The sequence below is a fragment of the Pan paniscus genome, chromosome 2 (assembly GCF_029289425.2).
Source record: "Pan paniscus chromosome 2, NHGRI_mPanPan1-v2.0_pri, whole genome shotgun sequence".
NCBI lineage: Eukaryota > Metazoa > Chordata > Mammalia > Primates > Hominidae > Pan > Pan paniscus.
The window spans coordinates 150338779-150362844 of NC_085926.1; the positions used below are offsets into that span (position 1 = coordinate 150338779).

Sequence of the window (24066 nt, forward strand, 5' to 3'; positions counted from 1 at the left end):
TGTTGTCATTTTTTTTACATAAATATATGACTTAAATCAATGAAATACTCATTTTAAAAGTCACTGTGTAGTATTTCATAACACAGTGAAATAATCACGAGAGAGATCTTTTCTGTGTTTATGGATACTTGAGCAAAAATACAGAAGGCAGACTCTCTCCTCCTCTCTTCCTTTCACTCTTTTTTTTTTCTGTTAGAGTATCTTGTTTGTAATTAACTACAAAGAGGAGTTATCCTCCCAATAACAACTCAGTAGTGCCTTTATTGTGCATGCTTAGTCTTGTTATTCGTTGTATATGGCATTCCGATGATTTGTTTTTTTATTTGTTTTTTCTCACCTACCCAAAAATGCACTGCTGCCCCCATGATGCACCTCTGCTTGCTGTTTATGTTAATGCGCTTGAACCCCACTGGCCCATTGCCATCATGTGCTCGCTGCCTGCTAATTAAGACTCAGTCGGCTGTCAAATCACTGAAGCGACCCCTCGAGGCAACCTTTGACCTGGTACTATGACCTTTCACCTTTTAGCTTGGCATGTAGCTTTATTGTAGATACAAGTTTTTTTTTTTTTAATCAACTTTAAAATATATATCCTTTTTTCTGTTATAGAGTTGTAAAATACAATGAAAAAACTGAGTGTGGTTTCCTGACAAAATTAGTAGAAAGACTATAATCTAAGTACATAGATGGATATCATACAATAAAAGATTCTGAAAGCCCAGCAGCCCACATTCAGTTTAACTACATTGTAGAATGTTCTGAAGAAATAGTCGGAGGACATAGAGTGTATTTTTGACTGTATATTTATGTACCTGTTTGGTTAGCATGGCTTTAGTGGTAGAATTATTTACATTTTAATATTTATAGTTCAGTATTTAAGGAAAAAAACTTGCATGCTCTGGGACATTTGCATGTCTAGGTAGATCTCGGGGGAGGAGCAGAGTGGGTTAGTTTTTATTTTATCTGTTTCAGTCACTCTGTACAATTAACTATTAACATTGCTTATACTTGTCAATCCTCATGGAGCTCGCAGTGCGGCTTTTCTTCTTTTCCCAAATCAATGGCTTCTCACAGAAAGCCTGAAGCATTATGGGACATAAAGCACTTTAACACATTATAACATGTGCTCTTGTACTAGTGAGATTTTGTTTTGGACAAAAATAATGCTTCCTTTAAAGCTTTTATCTTGCTTTTTTTTTTTTTTTTCCTCCTTAATTTTTTGTTCATTGGATTTTTTCCCTTGGGTAGTTAAGTGCTCTGCTGCTTGCTTGCTCATGCTTCCTAACAATTTTAGCCTTCGACTGATTTTTCTTTTTTCTTTTTCTCTTTTTACTGGTATTTGTTTTTTATACTCATTCACTAAACAGGGAATTCCTCAAGCTGTACTTCCCCCATTACCAAAGAGGCCTGCTCTTGAAAAAACCAACGGTGCCACCGCAGTCTTTAACACTGGTATTTTCCAATACCAACAGGCTCTAGCCAACATGCAGTTACAACAGCATACAGCATTTCTCCCACCAGGTAAGGGGTGGGGTTTCTTAATAAATGAATCTGATGATCTACAGAGAGTCCTACTGTTAGAGCAGATAAACCACACCCCAAGTTTGTTTGTAATTATAGATGAGGTGTCAGGTAAGGTGGTCAATGATGGAAACTTATCTGAGGTATCTCATGTGGTTTTCCTTAAAAACTAAGGATTGTAGCTTAATGAAATGTGGATTAAAGATCAGTGGTATTTTATATATTTATTTGTGTTTGTGTAATTTGGAAATGAAATATAGTTCTCTTTTTTTCTCTTTCCTCAACACTTATATATGTCTGTCAAGCTATTTTATGATATTTTCTTGCTGTAAGACCCCTTTGCCTTCATTATTCCATAGAGTTAATTTAAATTATATAAAACAGCACTTTCAGTTTTGATTTTTATTTTTCAGCCTTTTTGTTTTCAAGGTCAAGAATGAAAACAACTATGCATTCTAGAGCTCTTAAAAAGGGCTCTTATTGGCATCAATCAGTACACTGTTTAAAATTATGACTGTTCCTAAGCTAATATTGAAATAACCCTAAGTGCTCAGCAATGTTTAATTTATTATGGAGTTCTACATTTGTGGTTTCAGCTTATTTTCAATTTGGTAACGTATACATAACCTAGAACTATTCACACAGATTGCAAAGTTTAAAACACAGACTAGCTACTCATTTAATTACCTGGAAATTTACTCTTTTTATTCACTCTGAACTTACTTCAGAAAATACATATAAGCTCATTATTATCTGGAATTTTACTAACCAGAAACTCAAATCTCACTTTCCTCTTTATCACTTCACCCTTATTTTCAGAATACCATGGTTTTAGAGACTTACTTAATAAAATTATTTTATTAATTAAATTAATGAGTGGATATATATGTCAAAAATCCAGCTCCCAATTTTATATTAGACTATACTGGCAGTATTTACAGTGTATTAGGTTCATAATGCTATAAGAGAATGTGAATTTATTTTTGATTCACAAAATAAATTATATGAGCTTTTAATACTAACCATAAGTTTTATACAGTACATCTTCGAAAATCAGTCATCCATATGTAAAATAAATATGAAGTAACAATTAACTACAATATTCCACTAGCTGAAATAGCCAGTGCCCCAGACACGTGGATAAAATGATATTTGTACTTGTGAAATAGTGTCTTTCAAATTGCAGTTTGCCCATATTGGAACAAAAACTAAATCATTTTGACCTGCAGCCTCACATTTCTCTTATGTTTTGTAATATTATAACTTTCTTCTCAACATGCATAGTTTTTCAGAAATTAATCTTTTTGCTCTTGTGCAAGTTGCTGTGTCCCTAGATTTTCTCTGCCCCCAACAAACAATCCATCAGTTTTTCTATAGTCAGATGAGCAAAGTTTCAAGGGATTATATGTAACTATCATAATCTCTTTGAAGAAATTAAAACTTATTTTTGTCAGTTTATTTTATTGGCTAAAACATTACCATGAGAAATGACCGTTTCAGCTAGACCAGAGGTAGTGAGTTATCTCAATAGATTGTTTACAGTCAGTTACAGATTGAACTCCTCGTTCTACTCATTGCTGTCTTCTCACTGCTGCACTTGACTAGTCTTAAAAAATATGATAGTTTCTCTACAAAGTCTAAAAAACAAATCTGTGCTATTTAAAGAAAGCTGAAAAAATCTGTTTTATCAAATAGGTTTCACATTAGTTTTTTCAACAACACTCAAATGACTATAGTTTTTTTTCTAAATAAGTATAACCAATTACATGGTATGATGACCCTTACTTGTGACACTAGTGTCTCCCTAGAATAGCTTTTTGTCTGTGGATAGAGCCAAAGATGCTAGATAAAGTTCAAATTAGGGAAAATAATAAACTCATTCATAAATCAGAATCAAACTTGTCTCTCTGTGCTAGGTTAAGCATTGCTAATTTAAATAAAATCTGCATTAATTGAAATATGCTGAAAATTTTAAGATATATTTGCATTTATTATGATGCATTTTGCATCAGAGATATTCTATTCTTGATCAATATTTCTCAAATATTGGCCAGGCGCAGTGACTCATGCCTGTAATCCTAGCACTTTGGGAGGCCGAGGCAGGCGGCTCACTTGAGGTCAGGAGTTTGAGGCCCGCGTGGCCAACATGGTGAAACCCCATCTCTACTAAAAATCCAAAAATTAGCCGGATGTGGTGATGCATGCCTGTAATCCCAGCTACTTGGGAGGTTGAGGCAGGAGAAATCCCTTGAACCTGGGAGGCGGAGCAGTGGGCCGAGATCACATCACTGCACTCCAGCTTGGGCAAAGGAGTGAGACTCCATCTCAAAAAAAAAAAAAACACACACACACAAAACAACAACAACAACAAATATATATATATACACACACACACACATATTTCTCAAATATAATCAATATAGTGTGAAATTATTGCATTAGTAACATAAAATAACATTTATTTGCAACTCAGTTTTAAGGGCCTGAAACAGCAAGTTGACCTTTATTAATCACATAATCAGAAGTAGGTAGTGACTCCATGATTATTTTAAAATATTTTCATTATATAATATGTACCTGCATGCACAAAAATTGACGCTGTGGCATGAAAAGGTTAAAATGGATAGCTCTTCATTATTTCTGCCCCATCACTTTGTCAGACAGTCAGAAAGGAAAGAAGTCTAATGCAGGGAATGTATATGCAAAAGCCTCAGGGGCCAGGCAGGAAACACAGGTGAAGCAAGAATAAATTGGGAGCTGTGGGGTCTGGGAGGCACAGGGGAGCACAGGCTCAGTCTAAAGAGTATAGTCAATGTTCACACTTTGCCTTTTGTTGCCTCAGAGGATTGTCTGCCTGGCAGGTTGTACTTGCTGTCCACTGCAAACCCTTTGTGGCTCCATTTATATCATAGTCTGTGTAAACCACAATTGATTGTGTATATGCCTCATAGGGTTGGTTGTAAGAAACCCGCACAACCTAACACAGTAGCCCTGACATACAGTGTTGCTAGGTCTTATGGTCTTATGATTTTTTCCCAGATATTCTAGACATTTGTATGTTTATATGTGAAATTTCTCAATATTTAAATTTTGGCAATTCAGTTTTTTAAAAACACCCTTTGAGAACTAAAGGAAATTCATCTTACCACAAATTCACATGTAATCTCATGTCTAATACCTGGGAGAACAGGAATTTCATTTTCCAAAGTTTGGTTGTTCTGCAGACAAATAATACAGAAGAATTAGATGATCAAGGAATCTGATCTGAACACAATTTAATAATTTGGAAGGTACACTTTTGAAGGCTTTATTGGAACTGGGAAGAAAATGGAATTCTTTTATTTTTCGCAGCTCAGAATTTTAGTGGTCTGTAGTCTGTTGTTTCAATGGTAACTTCAGATGTGTAGATCTATTTTATTCAAATTACAGTGAAGCATGGTTAGCTAAATTCTTAGAGCAGGTGGCTGCGTATAGAGTAGTTTGCTGGCAAAAGATCAGGGTTCAGTGACAAGCCAGCCAGCTAGCTAAGAAAAATTACTACATACTTTAAAAACAGAATTGGATTTAATATGGACATTACCCATCTAAGCATCATTCAACCATACATCCATCCATCCTCCTATCATTCTATTCTCCCCTTTCCTTTCCTCTCTTTATCCTTTTTTCCTTCCTCCCTTCCTCTGTCCTTCAGTTTTCCATCCATCTATTCATCCCCCCATTTATCTATCCACCCATCTTTCCATTTATTCAGTCAATAAACATTGATTGTATGCCACATGGTATACCAGTATTTATGTGAAGGATTGCAAACTCATATCTCAAGGGTAAAATCTAGTATCTAGAAATATTTTTGTTTGTTTAAGAGTGTTTAAATGAAAACTAAATGTAAATCCTTTAGATAGGACACATACTGTACCCTTCAGTTCCAAACGCTACAATTCCCTATTGCCTTAGGCCAGGTTGTTTCAGATATTTTGTTCAAAAGAGCTACGTTTTATTGAATGGTTGCTCTTGTTCCCTGCTGCACTGAGTGCTTTGCCTACATTATCTCATTTTTTTTTCACAACGCCCAGAAGGTTGGCATTAATATTTTCATTTTACCAAATGAGTAATTTGGAGCCTAGTAAGGTACAATGATTTGTCCCAAGTTAAATGGCTTTTGTAAGGTTTAGGTTTAAGTACAACTTGAACTCAAGTCAGGCTGACTTGGTTAGTCTCTCAATATCTATTACACGAAGACCTTAAAAATGATTTGGGAGAGTGGAAGTAGCCCTTACTGAACACCTAACTCCATGGTGTTTCACACCTTCCACCTCATTTAAAGATAAATATAAGTATTAGGTTAAATTCATATTGAAGTTTTGTCTTTTCAAATTTTGATATATACTTGTTTTAACCTTCCCCTTTCAGGACCAGATTGATTATTTGTAGATATTATGCATAATTTAGGATCTATTTATGTTATATGTATGAGTTTTCACTCATGAAATTACGGCGTGTAAGAAATACCACTTTCCTTTACACCATTTTTTTTTTCATTGAAATTAAGTCTAGCTCTGAACTCTGATCTCTATCTCCCTGGGTTGAGAGAAATAACAGGCATTACTGGGAATCCAGGACTACATGCCCCAGCTCCCTCTCTTTCCTGACCTTACCTCAATGTGAGGTCCTGTACAGTCTAGTATTCTCAGACAGGCTATGCATTCTTCATGCTTCAGTCACCGCTGCTCACTGCTGATATGATCATTGTCCATGCTTGCAAGAGCTCTTAAGGCAGGTACTCCAGGGGTTCTGTGCTTGCCTTGGGTATAGGCTTCCTTGTCTATGCCCTCCAGGCTCCCATGCCCTTGAGGGCCTGATGTCTGCAGGGCTATTGTGAAAGAACAGGCTACCTACCCAGCTACCTGTGGAGCTGCACACTGCCTGCCACTTCAATCTTGAGGAATTTTTTTCTCTGCCCTACATCACCATTTTTGCTTACCTACCATCTTCAGAATCACACCTCTTGTCTCCCTCTCTAGCATATCTCCCTCAATCAGTGTTGGCTTATGAGTTTTAACAGTTCTGAAAATACATTTACTTTAAACAACTTCTATTTTGGCTTGTATTACAACTCTACCAAGAATAAGGCAACAAAAGGCCAGGAAACTCTTAGGTGGTGGTGTAGGTCTAAGGGCAGGGGTAGGCAGGGTTGTGTTTATGCAAAGAAGAGAAAAAGATTTGTCACATTTAGTATCATTAATACATACATTTATAATTATGTATATTAATAAATTACTTATAATTAATAAAAATAAAGACGGTACTGCTTGTTTGGATACCAATTTTGAGAATAATCCAACTGATTGTTAACTTTTAGTCTTAAAATGATATACACTATTTGTAGAAAATCTTAATCAGCCTAATACTTCTTATAATCAACCTAAATAGGACTGAATTATTACATCGAAATTCTAACTTCCAACTAAATCTTCATTACAATTCTTTTTCTCTCTTCTACTTACTTCCCTTCTACTCCAAGTAATTTTAAGTATGCATACATCTTATTTGTAAATTATCATCCTAGTTTTTCCTACATTTTCATACATATCAATTAAAATTTTTGATTTAAAAGGTCATGCAATTAAAATAACACATTTCTCAGAAGCACACCATTCTGCTCTGCAAATATCTTTGTAGGAGAAATTGGAAATTGACAAATACATTCACTTAAATTTTGCTTTGTGCTGAAAATTGAGGAAAAATTTAAATTGGCCATTTGCACATTATTATTAGTAAATCAACCCATGTAAAGATGGAAACTATGGCCATTTCAAAAGTGATTTTCATTTTTGGTAAGTGGGTCCTACAGCATTATGTCCTCATATTTGTGAGTTATTGCACCCTGGCTAGTATTTTCATTGCTGCCTTATGTTTATTTGCTGCAAATCCCTCTCAAAACTGTGTGCATTGGTTATAATGCTAATGAGGAAGATAATTCAAACTAAAATTCAAATCATAATAGCTTTAGGATTTTAGAGAGATAGTATAAGGTTAACTCATTTTCAGCATGTGCAGACTTAATTATGCATGGGATGAAATACAGTAGGCAAGTCTCAGCCTAATAATAAATAATTGAAAAATATAACCTGTAGAATATTTAAACTGGCTTTAATATTACTTAATTATCACATTATTCTTTTTCATTCGTCATTTCTTTTCCAATTCTCTCACCCTACCATTAAGACAGTAATGATTTTATAAGATGTAGATCCGGTATTAAGTTTTGCTTGCTCTACTGTCTCAAATTATTATAACTTCTTTGTTATTACTGGCTTGTTTCTGTTTGTCTTTCACAAGTCTTTGACTCAGTAGTAGTAGCAAATGACAGAGATCTTCAAGTGTCTTAATGCTTGTCAATATAATATTATTCCACTTGATAGGATGTGTCCCCAGATTCATTACAGAGTTTAATCGTTGATCACTCTGCCCACAGTCTAATTGTGATAACAAACTAATCGCAGCTGTTACAGAGATGCCAGTTAAGTAATCCGTGTTTCAGTTGAGTTTCTCAATGGCAGCTTTATTTTATAGGGCCATCTCTGACAAGATTCATTTGGCAGATATTTTTCTAACAAATGTTCGTCCCAGATGCTGCTAGTATTTAAACAGGATATGCTAAGATTTAGACAGAAATATAAAATCCTTGGATATTTTAAAACCTAGAATTCTAAAATAATCCCATAGAAAGAACAGTAGTTCTGCATATGGGAAAGTGCCTTGTACTTGGTAAAATAAGTTAAATTTTCAATATTTACATGTCAAAGAGAACAAGGACTATCTATATATGCAACATTTATTTTTGCTTATCATGGTTGAACAATTGTCAGCATCAGTGCTAACACCCCATATGTGATGTATGTATTTTCACTCTCTCCCACTCAAGGTTTTTATTGAAGTCTAATTAGCAGTTTCTTGCGTGTGAAATTTTGTAGAACATTTGCTACTCCCAGAAGTCTTGAAGGTCTAAACCAGCAATGAAAACCACTCTGATTTCCTAGATACTGTGAAGTAAACCAATTTGATACTTATAAGAAATTATATTCCCCTTTAATGCTTTTCCTACGTTTTAATTTCAAACTAAGGAAATGCACAAATTTCACCTTTTTATGTATAATTTATTGCTTGGCATCCCTCCAAATACAAATCCTGTATGAATAATTACAACCCCTTTCATGTTTATATGGTTGCTGCTACAATGAACAGGAAAATAAAGCAAAAGGAATGAAAATGAATGTTTGGGTTTCCTTATATTGTTAAGTCAGTTTTGTACATTGAATTATTTAGTATTTAATAATAAATAATATCTTTAGTAAGTTAATATGTGCCTGATATAAAGAAAATGTTAAGGCATTCATAAGTTAAAGTCAGAAATAGCAAAACGACCAGATGGTTAGTAATCAGATTAAAACAAAACAAATTACAATATTATTTTTAAAAGAATTAAGTGGATTTAAATTACTTCCAAAATACTTTTGTTTATAGGCAACAATTAAGAGAAACAAAGTGTACCAGCACACAGTTAAACTGGCTTTTATTCTTCACTTGAGACTAGTTCTAATTGATCACTGTGCTATTGTATGATTTGATTGTGCTGACAGTTACATGCCACTGTTCCCATAATAACAATTTTTCTTCTTTGTTCAAATGAATTTTCTAATTACACGTGTGATGGGATGTTTTAATTCTTTTCCCTTTTCAAATCCACCTTCCTGTTGCAATGCATGATGGGCAGGCTCAATATTGTGCATGACACCCGCTACAAGTGTTGGTAGGTGCCAGCTTTGTTTCTTGATTATCTTAAACCTATGGTGTACCTCACAGCCCCTCAAAATCCACTGCTAAGTTTAACTTATATCTATTGGGCAAGTCCATTTCCCTTTTACTAACACTTGTCAATTAAATGCCATTTTCTATTTAATTGACATGGACTCACATAAGTGTTTTCTTTACACACAACAGTTTCCTTTAGTCACCTTTGGTGGATTTTGATTGGACTATGAGTTCTGGTGTGTAAAAAAAAATCTATTTCATAAAAGTAATATACTGTATATTTTTATAATAGTAAATGAGAAAAAAATACTTTCATTCAGACAGATAACTGTATATATGAAGTAAATACTTGTATTTTGACTTAGATTTTGAATGTCTGACTATGAACACTATATAAAATTCTTGTTTTTGACTTAGCATATTAAGCCTATTTGTGTCAATTTTCTTGATTTGATGGTAACAAGCTTTTTTCCCCCTTTTTTTTCTCTTTCATCCCTCCTCCCCTTCTCTCCTTGGAATGTTGTCCTGCTTTGCGCTGTGATTGCATGTCACTCGCTGGTGATGATGTCCTGTCACATGGCTTATTGCTGTGATAAATACCATGCCCAATTATCTCTTCCATGTTGCCATGGTTTCCATATTGCTACACTCTTCTGTATGTTCGCTTATATGATTTTCCCTCCGAAAGTTCCCATGGTGCACGGTGCTACGCCAGCCACTGTGTCCGCAGCAACAACATCTGCCACAAGTGTTCCCTTCGCTGCAACAGCCACAGCCAACCAGGTTTGCTAATTTACAGCTTTGTTTCTTAAAAAACAACTCTAATAGGGCTCAATCCAACAGCCCTTACGCACGTGGATTTCCCATTGAGGTCAGTGGGAATCATGTGTACGTGAGGGCTGTAGAGGGTGCTTTAATAAGCATGGGGTTTCAAAGATACCTCTTGTTGGCCTACACATTCTCTCTATGATGAGCAGCAGAATGCTTTTATGCCATTTATAAGTGCTCCAAAGTCGTCGCAGCTCCATTTCTGAAGCTACTAAAATGATATTTACACAAGCAATTCTCAATTGGTTTCAACCAATCGTGCAGGTATTTTGACCAATCAAAAATAGAGGCCATTTTAAGGTTTTTATTTAAAATATTTGGTATATACAGTTTCTTAGTTCTTGCCTAAATGATTAATAGAAAGTAAAATACTTAAATGTATTACATATGCCACAAATGACCACTCTTGTAAATAAGTTTGTTATAAATTCATTATAATCTGAATCATTTAATGAGCAGATTCAAAATAAATTGTTTGCATGTAGCATTTCTAAGCTTTTATTCTCAATGCTTTCAGTGAAAGAAAAATCCTAAGCGCTCTTATTTTTATAATTACCCTGCATAAATGTTGGAGATTTATGAAGGAAAAGAAAAGAAATTAAGTATGGCAGATTGACAGTCATTCTGTATTCCATGCAAGTTTATTGCAGGATACTTTTAAGTGAAAGGGATTTGTTTCATAAATTTAAATGTTATGATATACAATAATAACTATTTAAAAATAAATGATGATTTAAAATATTTAAAATTTAAAAATTGACATTTATTCACCCAGCATTTTCTGATTCTACTTAAAAATATTTTCTAGAAAATACTGGTTGATTTCAAGTTTCATTTATGTAGATTTGGGCTTCAATAGAGTTGATAGTGTATGAAAAACATAGAGCCAAGCCACATTTCAGATAATCCACAGGTGAAGATTAAATGTAGCCAAATGAATCTCAAAAGAATGAGTGTCAGATGAAAATGAACATGTTCCCCCTTGGGAAGGGAAGACCAATTAAGACATAGATTTGCTGTTATTACTGTGAGGAGTAGCCACCCTTGTTCTATAATACATCACGTACTGTTGATGAAGAACATTCAGCTATTAGTACAGCCATTAAAAACTTTCAAAATCAGAACACAAAAATGAATTTAACATTTCAGTCAAGCTTTAAACATTTCTTGGCAAAGAATCATTAATTTTTCAGAAGCTTGTCAAAATAGCCCTGGGTTTACGTGAACACGTCAGACTCATTTACAAGAATGCTAGATTGTGCATATGTGGCATGTTAATAAGTAACCTTTGGTAGAACTATTATGATGGATTCAATACAATCCATCTATGGTGCAAATCAATGATAAAGAACTCTCATGCGTCTACCATGTATGACTGTAGAATTGCTGGTGTAAGCAGAACTATAGCAGAGCAAATTTCAACATGCCCTTGGCCACCTGGGTTGTAGGGGACACTTTACTTTTTGCATTGTGCTGTGACCATTTCATGCATAATCTTGGATCTTCATACTATTTGACAACCAAAAGAAAGAAAAGGGAATGGATATATATATACACACATATATTATATCTACATATACATACATATGTATATGCCTACAGTACATTAGCAATGCTGGAAATAGCTGATGCCACAAAATGCAGCCTGCATGCATGCAGAAGTTTATAGCTGGCCCTTCATCTGCATCGATTGGTGTTGAAGGTCCTTGGTATGTTTCGACAGCCCCATCCTTGATGCTTCTACACTGTTGGGTGCAACATCCTGTCCTGCAGCAGCAGGAAAAATGGTATGAGAAGCTTCATTATGCTTGGAGCACATTTTCGTGCCATTTGCCAATGCTGTAAAATTGTGTAAAAATGTCAGCTGAGAACTGGAAATAAAACAGGGACATATTAATATACACGCCAGACTGTGGATTGTAGTATGTTGAATTAGCCTAAGATGTCTAAATTGAAAGAACAGCAACAAAATGCCTTTGTGTATGTGATTTCATTATTCTCCCAACAACATTGCTGAAATGGGATTAGTATCATTTTATAGAAGAGACTTAAGCATAGAGTAATGAGTTGCTTTGCTCAGGGTCACACAGCCAGTAAATGGATCTCTGGGGCTAGCACCCGTGTCATCAGTCCTCTGACAGTCTCAATCTATTGTGCTGCCTCTCTCAGGTTAGCAGGCATTAATTTCAGGTTGAAGAATCAAGCTACAAATCTGAAGTTCTTAACTTTGGGAACTGTTGAAATAAGTCAACTCTATATTGGTTTCTTATTGTATTTTCTCTCAAGTTCTCTAATTCTCTTGCCCATTTAAAATACAATAAAAGGTGTCATCAGGATTCAGAAATATGGCTCTTACCTAGTTCTTTTGAATTACTGCTTTATAATTCTTACCTGGTATTTTTAATTTGGAAAAAAAAAGTTAGACACCCTAATTTGAACGAAAATGTTAGAAATTTGGTTGCACAAAAATAGGCAAGACATTTCCTTATCTGATTTCTGGATGATTACTAAGTAACTGAAACCATGGGTGTGTGTGTGTGTGTGTGTGTGTAGGCCAACAAAAAGGGCTTCTTTCAATTACTGCTCTGCATGAATTTTTGATAGTTTTACTTATTTCCTAAAAGCTGGTAACATTTATAGAATAGTATTTAACATGAAGATTTTAAAGTTAGTTGCTACTTTGGCATTTAAGTTTACATTAACTTACTGTTATGTTGACTAGATAAGGACTATCACCTCACAGCTGAATTTCACTTTTCTTTAAAAATTTAATATTAAAATGTTTTCATCTCTTAATTGTTGGCTTGCTTGCATGGATCATTCATTAAATAATTTTTTATTTGCTAGATACCCATAATATCTGCCGAACATCTGACTAGCCACAAGTATGTTACCCAGATGTAGAATTTTCATCACTAAACAGTAAGTTCATTATGTAATATATAGTTGCATATTTGTGGTGGTTTTTTTTAAGATAGCAATTGTATAGTGCACTTAAAATTTTGCAAAATCTCTGAGAAAATATATACAGATCACATTTTTATCTTAAATGGGTGTGAGGAATTTTATCAGACATCTTTATAACAAATATGTTAATATCACTTAAATATACAAAGTACTAAGAGAAAATAAATTTTTTAAATTTCTGATTAGAGATAAACACAGCATAAAGAAAATGTATGACCAAAAAGTAATTAGAAGGTGTAGATCAAGGGTTGGCAAACTTTCTTATAGGGTCAGACAGTAAGTATTTTTGCTCTGTGGGCCATATCGTTTCTGTTGCAGCTACTCTCCTCTGCCATTGTATCATGAAAGCAGCCAGAGACCACATGTAAACAAATGGGTGTGGCTGTGTTCCAGTAAAACTTTATTTACAAAAACAGGCAGTACATCACATCTGGCCCACAGGCAGTAGTTTGGCTGACCTCTGATGTAGATTATCACTTTTTTTTTTTTTTCATTCTTTGGCTAAACCTTAAATGGGACCATGTACTTACTTCATCCCATGCACCACCATACACAGGGGCATTAGAATGTAATGAGTTTGGCTAAGTGTGGTGGCTCACACTTGTAATCCAAGCACTTTGGGAGGCCAAGGTGGGTGGATTGCTTGAGCCCAGGAATTTAAGACTAGCCTGGGCAACATGGTCAAACCCTGTCCTACAAAAAATACAAAAAAATCAGCTGGGTATGGTAGCACACTCTGTAGTTCCAGCTACTAGGGAGGCTAAAGTGGGAGGATCACTTGAGCCCAGGAGGTTGAGGCTGCAATGAGCTGTGATTGCGCCACTGCACTCCAGCCTGGGCAACAGAGCAAGACCTGTCTCAAAAAAAAAAAAAAAATGTAGTGAGTCTGACTTTAAATAAATATATACACGTAATCAAAAATATGTGTACACACAAATCTACATATTCAAATGAATCTTAGTTACTTTAAAGTAGTTACCTTAGAGGATCATATAATTCTGAAAATGTTGCCATTGCCACATTTTAAAAATGGTTTGAAAGTCTTGTATTTTGTCTTTAAAAACACTGTCTTAAATACTTAAAAAGGTGTCCATTTTTCATCCATAGGAATGTTTTGTCCAGTATGCATGCATTCAAGTTATAACATGTGCTCAGATGCTTGTTAGATATTTATTTTTATATTTAGAAAGAGACATTACATTTAAAACTGAAATTGGTTAAGATGGGTGACCATTCTTTGTTGCTTCCTTTATTTATTTATTAACATATTTACAAATGAGTTTTTGGTGCTACTTTGTGTTAGTTACCATGGCAAGGAGATAAAGGTAAATAGATAATAAAATAAAGATGTAAGGAATTTCAGGATAATATAGTAAAATAAGAGAGGTTTGAAGAAATTTCTCTTAGAGCAAAGATGAAGGAGCAGCTGTTCCCAACAGGATCTGTAAACAAATGAATGTGGACAATGAAGGTGTTGTTCTAAAGCGAATGGAGGTGTAAAGGCCTTGTAAAAGAAGGACAGTGTGCCAAGTCAGGAAACGATGATGGCTGAGAACCAACTCAGAAACTCTTGTGATGTTAATCTGTAGCAAAGCTGGACAAAGTCAAAGCCCATGCAAGAAAGGAGAACAGGCAGAATTCAATAGCCATTTAAGAAAGAAATGATAGGCTCAACTGGAGAAGTATGCCAAAGATATGCTGCAATCGTGAATTATTAAAATTGATTTTTGTCTATTTCATAAGTTTTCTCAAAGCAGTTCTGATAAAAAGGTTCAGATTCTGAACAATAGCCACATTTGTAGAAGAAGAGGCATTACTTTGCAGTGTTGTGGGTTTAGAAGAAGAGTTTTTTTGACATGCCAAAAAAATCTGTTTCAAGCTCTTATAGTCAATTAGGTGTGTTTGGTATGTATATATTTAACTAAATTCTGTTTCTTAGCAATAATCCAGGTTGAAAAAAAATTTCTAAAAATAATTAGCAAACCAGTAGTTTTGTCTGTATTGAAGCTAAGCTTTTAATGTTCTGTTCATTTAACAAATGATTGCTCATCTTCATGAGGAGTTGCAACATTTAAACTGGTTTTTGAGTCACTAGATTATGATTTCTTTCATTTTCAAGGTTGTATTGTGAAGCATACTTTTAATATATGTAGATATTCCCTGCTGAGAACAAATTTCATGTAAAAACTGGAACTGTTAATCCACAAGTACATTGTAATGTCTATTACAGCTTAATTCATGAGTAATAATTCTGTAATTCAAAAAGAATGATTTTTGTTTTCTTAGTTTTAGGTGAAAAAAGTTCAACAAACTGAATTACCCAAAGCCATCACTTAAAGTATCATTCTTTTTTTTTCAAACATGCATTATGCTAATCAAGCACCCAAAAAGAATAAATCTTGTTTAATAGAACATATTACATGAATTTTAATTTTGTAGACCAGACCTTTACTCTTGAAACCTTATTAAACTTCAGAAAAGAAGTTTAAATTTTGCCCTACAACAATTGTGCTAAAAAAGAGCTCTGTATATTAGGCCCCTTGATTCTGCAAATGTATTTTATACTTTTAGTTTAGGATTGGTAAATTTTGGAGCACATTCTGCAGTTTTATTAAATTGTACGTGTTATTTCATTCGTGTAGAGATGATAGACAAATTTTGATCTGTCTACTCTTGTAAAATGGTTTTTGTTTTTATATGAAGATATAATAATGTAAATATACTGGTTAATCAAAAAGAAAATTTTCATATTAAATGTATATTAGAAACTGCTTTTAGATATTATCTGTTCTAACAAAGCTTATCTCTTTTTCCCTTGTAGATCATGCTAAAGAGGAAAGGACAGTGTGCTTGGTTAGAGTAAAGGACGAGGTCATTAGCCATATTGTATATATCGTCAAGCAACACACACAAAAGTTCCTCAGCCACAAGACATCCACATATTGCATGTTAACCAGAAGAAAAGACAACATTTTCCGGAAATCCACTGCACACTGTTGCCTATACACTTTGTACATTTAATTGATATTTGTGCTGAGGTGATATTCCTGTCTAAAAGAACAACATTGTCTTTCTTTTCTAGCACAGAGTTATGCATTCAAAGATGCATACCTAATTAGTTTCCTATATATTCATGCCATCTTGAAAAGACAGACTATGGTGTAACCATGATTCTATTATGTATTGGTACGTCTGTAGACCAAGATATAATTTTTTAAAAATAAGTTTATTTCTTTCAAGGTTTACAAATAACAAAGGTGCACCTTGTATTTAAAATTGCCATTATAGATGAGAGCGTGCATGCACAGTCATTTTTGTTTAAGAGTAATATTTTTAATGTAATAGATTGTAAGACGTGGTGAGGGAGGGATCTGACAGAGATGAATGTGCCAAGCAAAACCACAACTGTGTATATTTTAAAGCACATCATGGCTTTAAGTACCATGTTGTTAAGGATTCTCATGAAGTGCCATAGACTGTACATCAAATTAGAGTATTATTTCTTCAGTGTTATTGTTTTCAGAGCCACATTTTGTTGCATATTTGCTAGTACTAATCAGTCAAAGGGCACCATTCTTTTTTTTTTTTTTTTTGAAACCAAAGCTGTCTCAGAAATGGCCAATTTAACTTTACAGTAACAATAGACAGCACAACACAAACTCTCTCAATACAGATAAACTCACACATACTGGAGATATATACATAATAGATATATATAAAATTATTTTAATGCATTGTAGTGTAATATTTATGCATACTATACTGTATAACATGTTATTCAAAAGGGATTGCCATTTCTGAGACACAGTAACAAAAAAATGTTTGAGGAAATTATTTTGCTTCTATTTATAGCCTCTGTCAAAAGTCAAAAGACTATAAATGCTTTGCAAAAATGGTTTCACGTTTGCTTAAATGCTTCATCACAGTCACATTCAAAATAGTGACTCTAAACAAAGAAGAAAGCAGCACTGTCATCAGATGCATGATAAACCAAAATATGAAAATGGGAAATGTTTAATTAACCTAGTAATTGGGTGGGTTAAGTACATGGGTGAATTTTATATGTGATTTTTGTTTTGTTTTGTTTTGTTCAGATTAACTGCTTATAGCCTTAGAAAGCCTTTTACAAAATTAAAAAAAAATAGATGTGCATTCAGTTTTTAAGAATGGAATCATCCAAAGGAATTCCTTTTTTTGAGGTTTGGATGTTGCAGCTAGTAAAGGATATTTTTGCTCTGTTCAGCAGTTCTAAAAATTGCTGAAGTAGGGGCCAGGTCACTGGTAGTTATAGTATGGAATGGGAGAAGTGAAAGTTCAGTTATAGAACTTTCCATACTTCCAAGTTTACTGCAAGTTTTTATGCTTGAGAGAGATGCTTTCTAATATAAGACTGATGTGTTGATTTTACTGATTGTACTGTACATCTATTAAAGCCTTAGATTATTACATTACGGGTTGGAACCCATACCAATGTAATTTCAATCGTGTTAAGAAAGTAATGGTGACTTCACATGTTATTGTAGTTAGTTACATTATAGAATATTACTTATTTTTCTTGTTAAAATGTAGTTTTTCATTTCCTACATTTATTAGATTTTCATTTTCTATTAACAATTGAATACCATTTCAGTTTATAGACTATTGTTTTATTAGATTTTACCAATGAATTTTTCAAAATACAAAAAAAAAGTAGTTTTTCCTTCATAACATACTCAGTTTTGAATTACATGTAGTGTCATATGAATATTCGTATTGTTAACTAAATGATTTATATTTTACTGATTTAATATTACAGTGTAAGAATGTCAGTCATTGTTAGTTCTTGTCTAGTTTTCATTAAAAGAACAAAGATCTTTTATATGGATATCTTATAAATATATAATCATTGCTAAGTAAGAAGTTAAGTTGTTGCTATCGCAACAATCCTGGCAGACAATTGAGTAATATTTTGATGATTTATTTTGTTTGTAATTAGTTATTATAAGAAGATCTAGATCCTAGATATTAGAATAAAATTTATTTTCTACTGTATCCATTTCAAATGTTAAAATATTGTTTAATATTTTTGAAATCCCTGAGTATCAGGCCTTGTTATAAATAAGCTGCATAATCAATAAATAGAACAAGGGACTTTTTGTTGATAATCCAAATACTCAAAGTTTACGTAATGAAAATTATAGCGTGTGTGCAAACTCTTGAGGGTTGATTATGCTGCAATTTAGCATGTTGGAACGTCTAGGGAGAAGGTTGACTTTTTGCACTTCTGTATATAGTCAAAAGAGAGAAACCTGTATAATAGTAAGATCTTATTTTGAATAAAAACGTCTATAATTACAAGGAGTTTTGTTAAGGCTAATACAATGACAGACTGAGCAAAATTGCTTGCAAAAGTGGCACAGAGTTAGCACTCCATACCCCTTCAAACATGTTGCTTTGCTTTCTTGTGGACAGCTTGTAGTTTGCCAGGATTTTTTCAGCTGGAAAGATACGCCATCCTTTCAAACCCTCATGACTGACAAAAACTCCATGGGGCCAAATCTGCCTGAAGATCATTACCAAAAATAGCAGGTACTTCTACCATTAAGGTGAAATCATGGATCAGATATTCCTTACATTTTTCAAAACTACTGCATGTTTAAAACTTCAACAAAAAAAGAGAGAAAGAACTATACTAAGAACATATATTATTCAGATCAGTTTCTGCCAATTTCAGTGGTTTATTGTTCACAAAAAAATCTTCAAAACAAGTATTGACTTTCACAAAATTTAAATCATAAACAGGCAAACCAAACAGCACACTGTAGCTATAGTTGTTATGTGATTGTTTTTTAATTGCTGTAGGATCCTGTTCTTTCAGCAGGTGAAAAATAAAACGCAGTTCAAATTTCATGGTTTTAATTTTCAACTCAGAAGCACTCAAAAATGCAAAATGTGATAATGGGCACTTGTTAAAAGAATTAGTGTATCCAGCCTTCACTCCAGCTGGTTAAAAATGTTGCACTTATCAGCAACCCTACCACTTTCATCTGCTGAAAGGACAAATGTGCTTGGTTTTACTATTATGTAATCACAACTTACTTTCTGCTTGTAGTTGCTTAAAATTATGTATTTTGTCTTGGGCTGCAATTTGTTTTATGCTTATTTTATTATTACTGCAGTAGTTGACTTTGCTGTATGGAAAAATAAAGTGAAATTGCCCTAATAAAACTTCTCTTTCTTAAGTATATTAGTGTATCTGAGATTGAATACTAAATTATTTTTGCGTGTTTCATGTATTCATGCATATGTATCTTTACAAACATATTGATGTATAAATTTGTTACCTGGTTTTAACTGATTGCAACTGCGAGGAAGGCATTTGTTGTCTTTCTCACTAATTATCCTTTGATACTGAGAGGGAGAATCTAAATCAGCATATATTGCCCTCCTGTGCCCAATGTTTTCTGAAATTCTTGCCTTCCCCTGTCTGACAGTTTAAGTGCTGATTGAAATAGTTTTAAGTGTCAGGGCGAAAAACGGTAAGAAAAAAATTATACATTATAGATCACTATCTATCTTTTATTAAAGAAATCTTATTTGCCTGACTGCTGCGTCAGCTGATTAGGACTGGAAATCAGGCAATCCAAGAGAGATGATGGCACTGTATTCAGAGGGATGAAAGAAATTATGCATATGATCTATGAGGCAGGCCATGATATTACTCCTGAGGGGTGTGTGTGTGTGTGTGAATGTCTTAAACGGTGGGTTAAAAACTTTGTTGAAGTGGGGCCTGGCATCACATATAAGCTTTGCAGTTTCTACAGATAGCCAGTGAATGCCAAAGTTTCAACATGAAGAACGTGCACATTGTATCATTTAGTTCTACTTTTTTTTTTTTTTTTATACTTTAAGTTTTAGGGTACATGTGCACATTGTGCAGGTTAGTTACATATGTATACATGTGCCATGCTGGTGCGCTGCACCCACTAACTCGTCATCTAGCATTAGGTATATCTCCCAATGCTATCCCTCCCCCCTCCCCCCTCCCCACCACAGCCCCCAGAGTATGATATTCCCCTTCCTGTGTCCATGTGATCTCATTGTTCAATTCCCACCTATGAGTGAGAATATGCGGTGTTTGGTTTTTTGTTCTTGCGATAGTTTACTGAGAATGATGGTTTCCAATTTCATCCATGTCCCTACAAAGGATATTTAGTTCTACTTTATGCTGACTGCCACTTGGTATTTGGTCAAGAGTTACAAATGCTCATTTGTAGGTTGATGCCTTTTTTTCTAAAATTTATTGTGATAAAAATAGGTGCATTATTCATAATCAATACAGTTCTGTTACTGGTTGAGTTCTAAAGGACAATTCTGTTATTTTCAGTAGGTCCAACTGTTCTGGGTGCCACTTGTCAAAAAGAATGGCTGCCCTGAAGATGATTGTCTAAAGCAGGAGTTCACAGCCTTTTTTGAGTAATATCAAGACATCTGGCTCTTTCCAGTTAGTGATATTTTGGAAATCTTTTCATTGAAAAAATGCATAACTAAAAGTCCTTGTAACTTTTGCAATACTTCAAATGAAACTGTATTTTGTTAATCACAACAGCATATACATGCATCTGAAAAATTATTTTCAGTAGAGTTATTATTACAACGCCCACTGGGAGTCCTCAGCTCACAGAATGGGACTCTGTTAGAAGTCATTCGTTTTTCATTTGGAGAACAAAATCGTTTGCTAGAGCTATTACTTCATCACATACCCTTGGTACTCATGGAATTTAAACTTTGAAATGATACTAAAGGTCAGTGATGTAGCAATCTATTATTTCACTGAGACATACTTTTGAATGCCTGTATGAATGCTTTCATACAGGAAGTAGTCACTAAAGCACTGAGGAGACATTGCAGTGGTCGAGGAACGGCTCAAAAATCAGAACACCTGGAATCACGTCTCAGCTCCCTGACCTTGGCAAATTACTTCTCTGACTCAGTTTCCACTTTAATAAAATAAGTACGAGAATATAAATACTGCACCATTATTGAGTGGTTTCCAGACTTTGCTGCAAACTGGAATTATCGGGGGGATTTTTTTTTTTTTTTTTTTTTTTTGAGACAGTCTTGCTCTGTGGCCCCGGCTGGAGTGCAGTGGCGCGATCTTGGCTCACTCCAAGTTCCGCCTCCCAGGTTCACGCCATTCTCCCGCCTCAGCCTCCCGAGTAGCTGGGACTACAGGCACCTGCCACCACGCCCGGCTAATTTTTTGTATTTTTAGTAGAGATGGGGTTTTGATACTTTTAAAATAAAACTCAATAAAAGTATCGATACTTTTAAAAGATCCCCCAGATAACTGGTTCCTACCTGCACACATTCTGGTTTAATGACTATGGAGGAAAGAACTGGGTTAATATATAAAAAGAGCTTAGAAATGTGCTTGGTTTATAGCAAGTAATTGATACATGTTAACTATGATTGCTATTTTATCAATTTTAAAAATCGCTCCACTTATTCTTCAACTTTTTATCCTGATTCTTGGATTACACATCCCTTTCAAAGTAGCCAGGTACACACACTCTCTATTCATTTATATTATCTGTAATTTTATCTTTCATGTTTAGCAAAGAAACTATCTTGTAATTTACCACTACCACAAGACCTGCTGTTACTTCATTTGTACTATTTCAAAAACAGAATCAAGTACATTTTTATTAACTCTGAAAATTTTGTATAATTATTATTTCAATTTGATATGGTCACAGACAACACCTAGCCCATTTAGACCCAATATGAAAGTAACCATTTAGGCATATCTAAGCTTAACTCTTTGAATCCCCCTTCAAATATTTTAACTGTGTTCAAGATCAAGTAATAGAATGAATGCATTATGAAAATGGTACCATTAAATAATGTATTTTAAATATTTTTGTATTTATCAAAATAATACTTCTAGTAACATTTCAGTGACACTAGTATATTTCCATAACATGTTTCATCATAGGTTTATTTTGAATGCTTAAATTAGTACTATCTCAACTTAAACATATTAGAATCTGGTTATATACTGTACATGATGCTAGGCTCTGAGATACAAGGATCAATGGCAAGAACCTTACAGTGTAATGACTAAAACAAAATATGTAGAGTATGTGATTCCATCTGTATAGACACTCATCTAGTATTTCCCTCCTCCCTCACTAGTCCGAATCTCTTTATACCACAAAATAATTTAGAATAAAATTAAATAAAAACTACATTCTCTTCTGGAATACAATGATACAACTCCTCTGCTTACTGTCTAACTCACTTTATCCTTAAAAATTAACTTGAATATTGAAAAAATATTTTTGAATAAACATGTTCATTGCAGCATTTTTATAATGGCAAAATCCTGGTCTCAATACTTAGGAAATGTTTCAATACTTAGGAAATAATTAAGTAAAGTATCATACAGTGTTATATATTTATAAAGCATTTTTTCAAAAATGAGTTAATCACATAGGAAAGTAATTTTAGTGGTAAGATAATAGGAGACTTTAATTGGCTTTTCAGAGATTTCTAGTTTAGTAAATATTCATTGTTTTTTAAATTTTTTTTTAAAAAATCTTTGAATTATTTACTTTTTTTCTTAGACCATTTCCTTATTTAGTTGAGTCAGTTTGTCATCTTCAGAATCTTAAAATGTCCTACAAAACTTCCACTTTACCTATCACTGTTAGTTGAGAAATTATAGAAGACATCTTGCCAAATCAGTAAAATATGTATGCTGTTTTAGTAAAATATGTGTTGTTTTAGTGAAAAATAGCAAAAGGATATGAATAAAACTCCTTTTAACTTTTTTTTAAATTGTTCTTTTTTTTTTTTTTTTTTTTTTTTTTTGAGACAGGGTCTTCCTCTATTATCCAGGCTGGAGTGCGGTGGCATAAACATGGCTAACTGCAGTCTCAACCTTCTGGGCTTAAGCAATCCTCCCAGCTCAGCCTCCCAAGTAGGTGGGACTACAGGCATGCACCACTACACCCAGAGAATTTTTTAATTTTTTCCTAGAGATGGGGGTCTTCCTATTTCCCCAGGTGGGTCTCGAACTCCTGGGCTCAAGCAATCCACCTTAGTCTCCCAATTTAATTTAATTTAATCAATTAAATCATCTTTTTGTTTTAGGATTATCTCATCACCTTCCCGACTCTTTAAAAGATGCTGAGTCAGCAGAATTGGTTAATATCTACTATAATTTTATCAAAAAAAGATAACTGTGTGCAAAATACCTTAGGAGGATTTGCTAACAGGGTAACTATAATAATGTGGGAGATGAGAGCAAGGTGTGCTCCAAGAAGGTGATATTTGAGCAGAGACCTTGTTAAAGTAAAGGTGGCATAACATTACCTCGGTAGCATACACTCTCCAGCCATCTTTGCTATTGGATACTGACTCATCCTTCTTGCCAAATTAAATGCCACTGCATCAAGAAGTATTATTTTCCCTCCTGACACTATGAAGCATTATTATTTGCTTAATTTTTTTCATGATGTATTGCTTTTAACTGTATTTCAGTACTCATTTTGTTCTGATATTTCAAATTTGTTTACAGTTTGGAATTGTTCCAAAGACAAGTACATTCTTGCTAGGAGGAACCAGTCTTACTCATGTCTGTGAAGCACCTAGAGCCTAGCATCTAGTTTTTATTTAGTAGGAACTGGCTGATTGTATACATTAATTTTTATTAAATCTGTCTTCTAGCCTTGATGGAAAATGCAGATGAGGAACATTCTATGACACTCTACTTTTCAGATTGTAAAAACAATGCAAACACAGTATCTAGAAAGGTTGACTCAATACCTTCCATTCTTTGAAAATTAGTCTGGAAAAGTGAACTGGTATTTTCCAGCCCACACTGACCCTAAACCCCAAAAGCCCAAACTATACCACCAAATACAGTATTTTAGAATGTGTTTAATTAAAACT

The 24066-nt window shown here is 34.0% G+C and overlaps 1 protein-coding gene across 28 annotated transcripts in view; it reads left to right on the forward strand.

The window, feature by feature from the left end:
- Positions 1 to 19352, forward strand: part of MBNL1 (muscleblind like splicing regulator 1) — a 199804-nt gene extending 180452 nt beyond the window's left edge. For 5 of the 28 annotated variants that reach the window (XM_008951855.5, XM_063602980.1, XM_008951857.7 and 2 more), the window contains exons 6-11: positions 451 to 504; positions 1368 to 1521; positions 9296 to 9331; positions 10022 to 10116; positions 13009 to 13083; positions 15950 to 19352. In XM_008951855.5, coding sequence (XP_008950103.1) covers positions 451 to 504; positions 1368 to 1521; positions 9296 to 9331; positions 10022 to 10116; positions 13009 to 13065 — 396 coding nt within the window. In that variant the 3' untranslated portion in view covers positions 13066 to 13083; positions 15950 to 19352. Of the gene's footprint in view, positions 1 to 450; positions 505 to 1367; positions 1522 to 9295; positions 9332 to 10021; positions 10117 to 11884; positions 11949 to 13008; positions 13084 to 15949 lie in introns of those variants that run through there. The other 23 variants (XM_057301944.2, XM_057301945.2, XM_063602981.1 and 20 more) reach the window with 7 other exon arrangements.
- The last annotated feature ends 4714 nt before the right edge of the window (positions 19353 to 24066 follow it).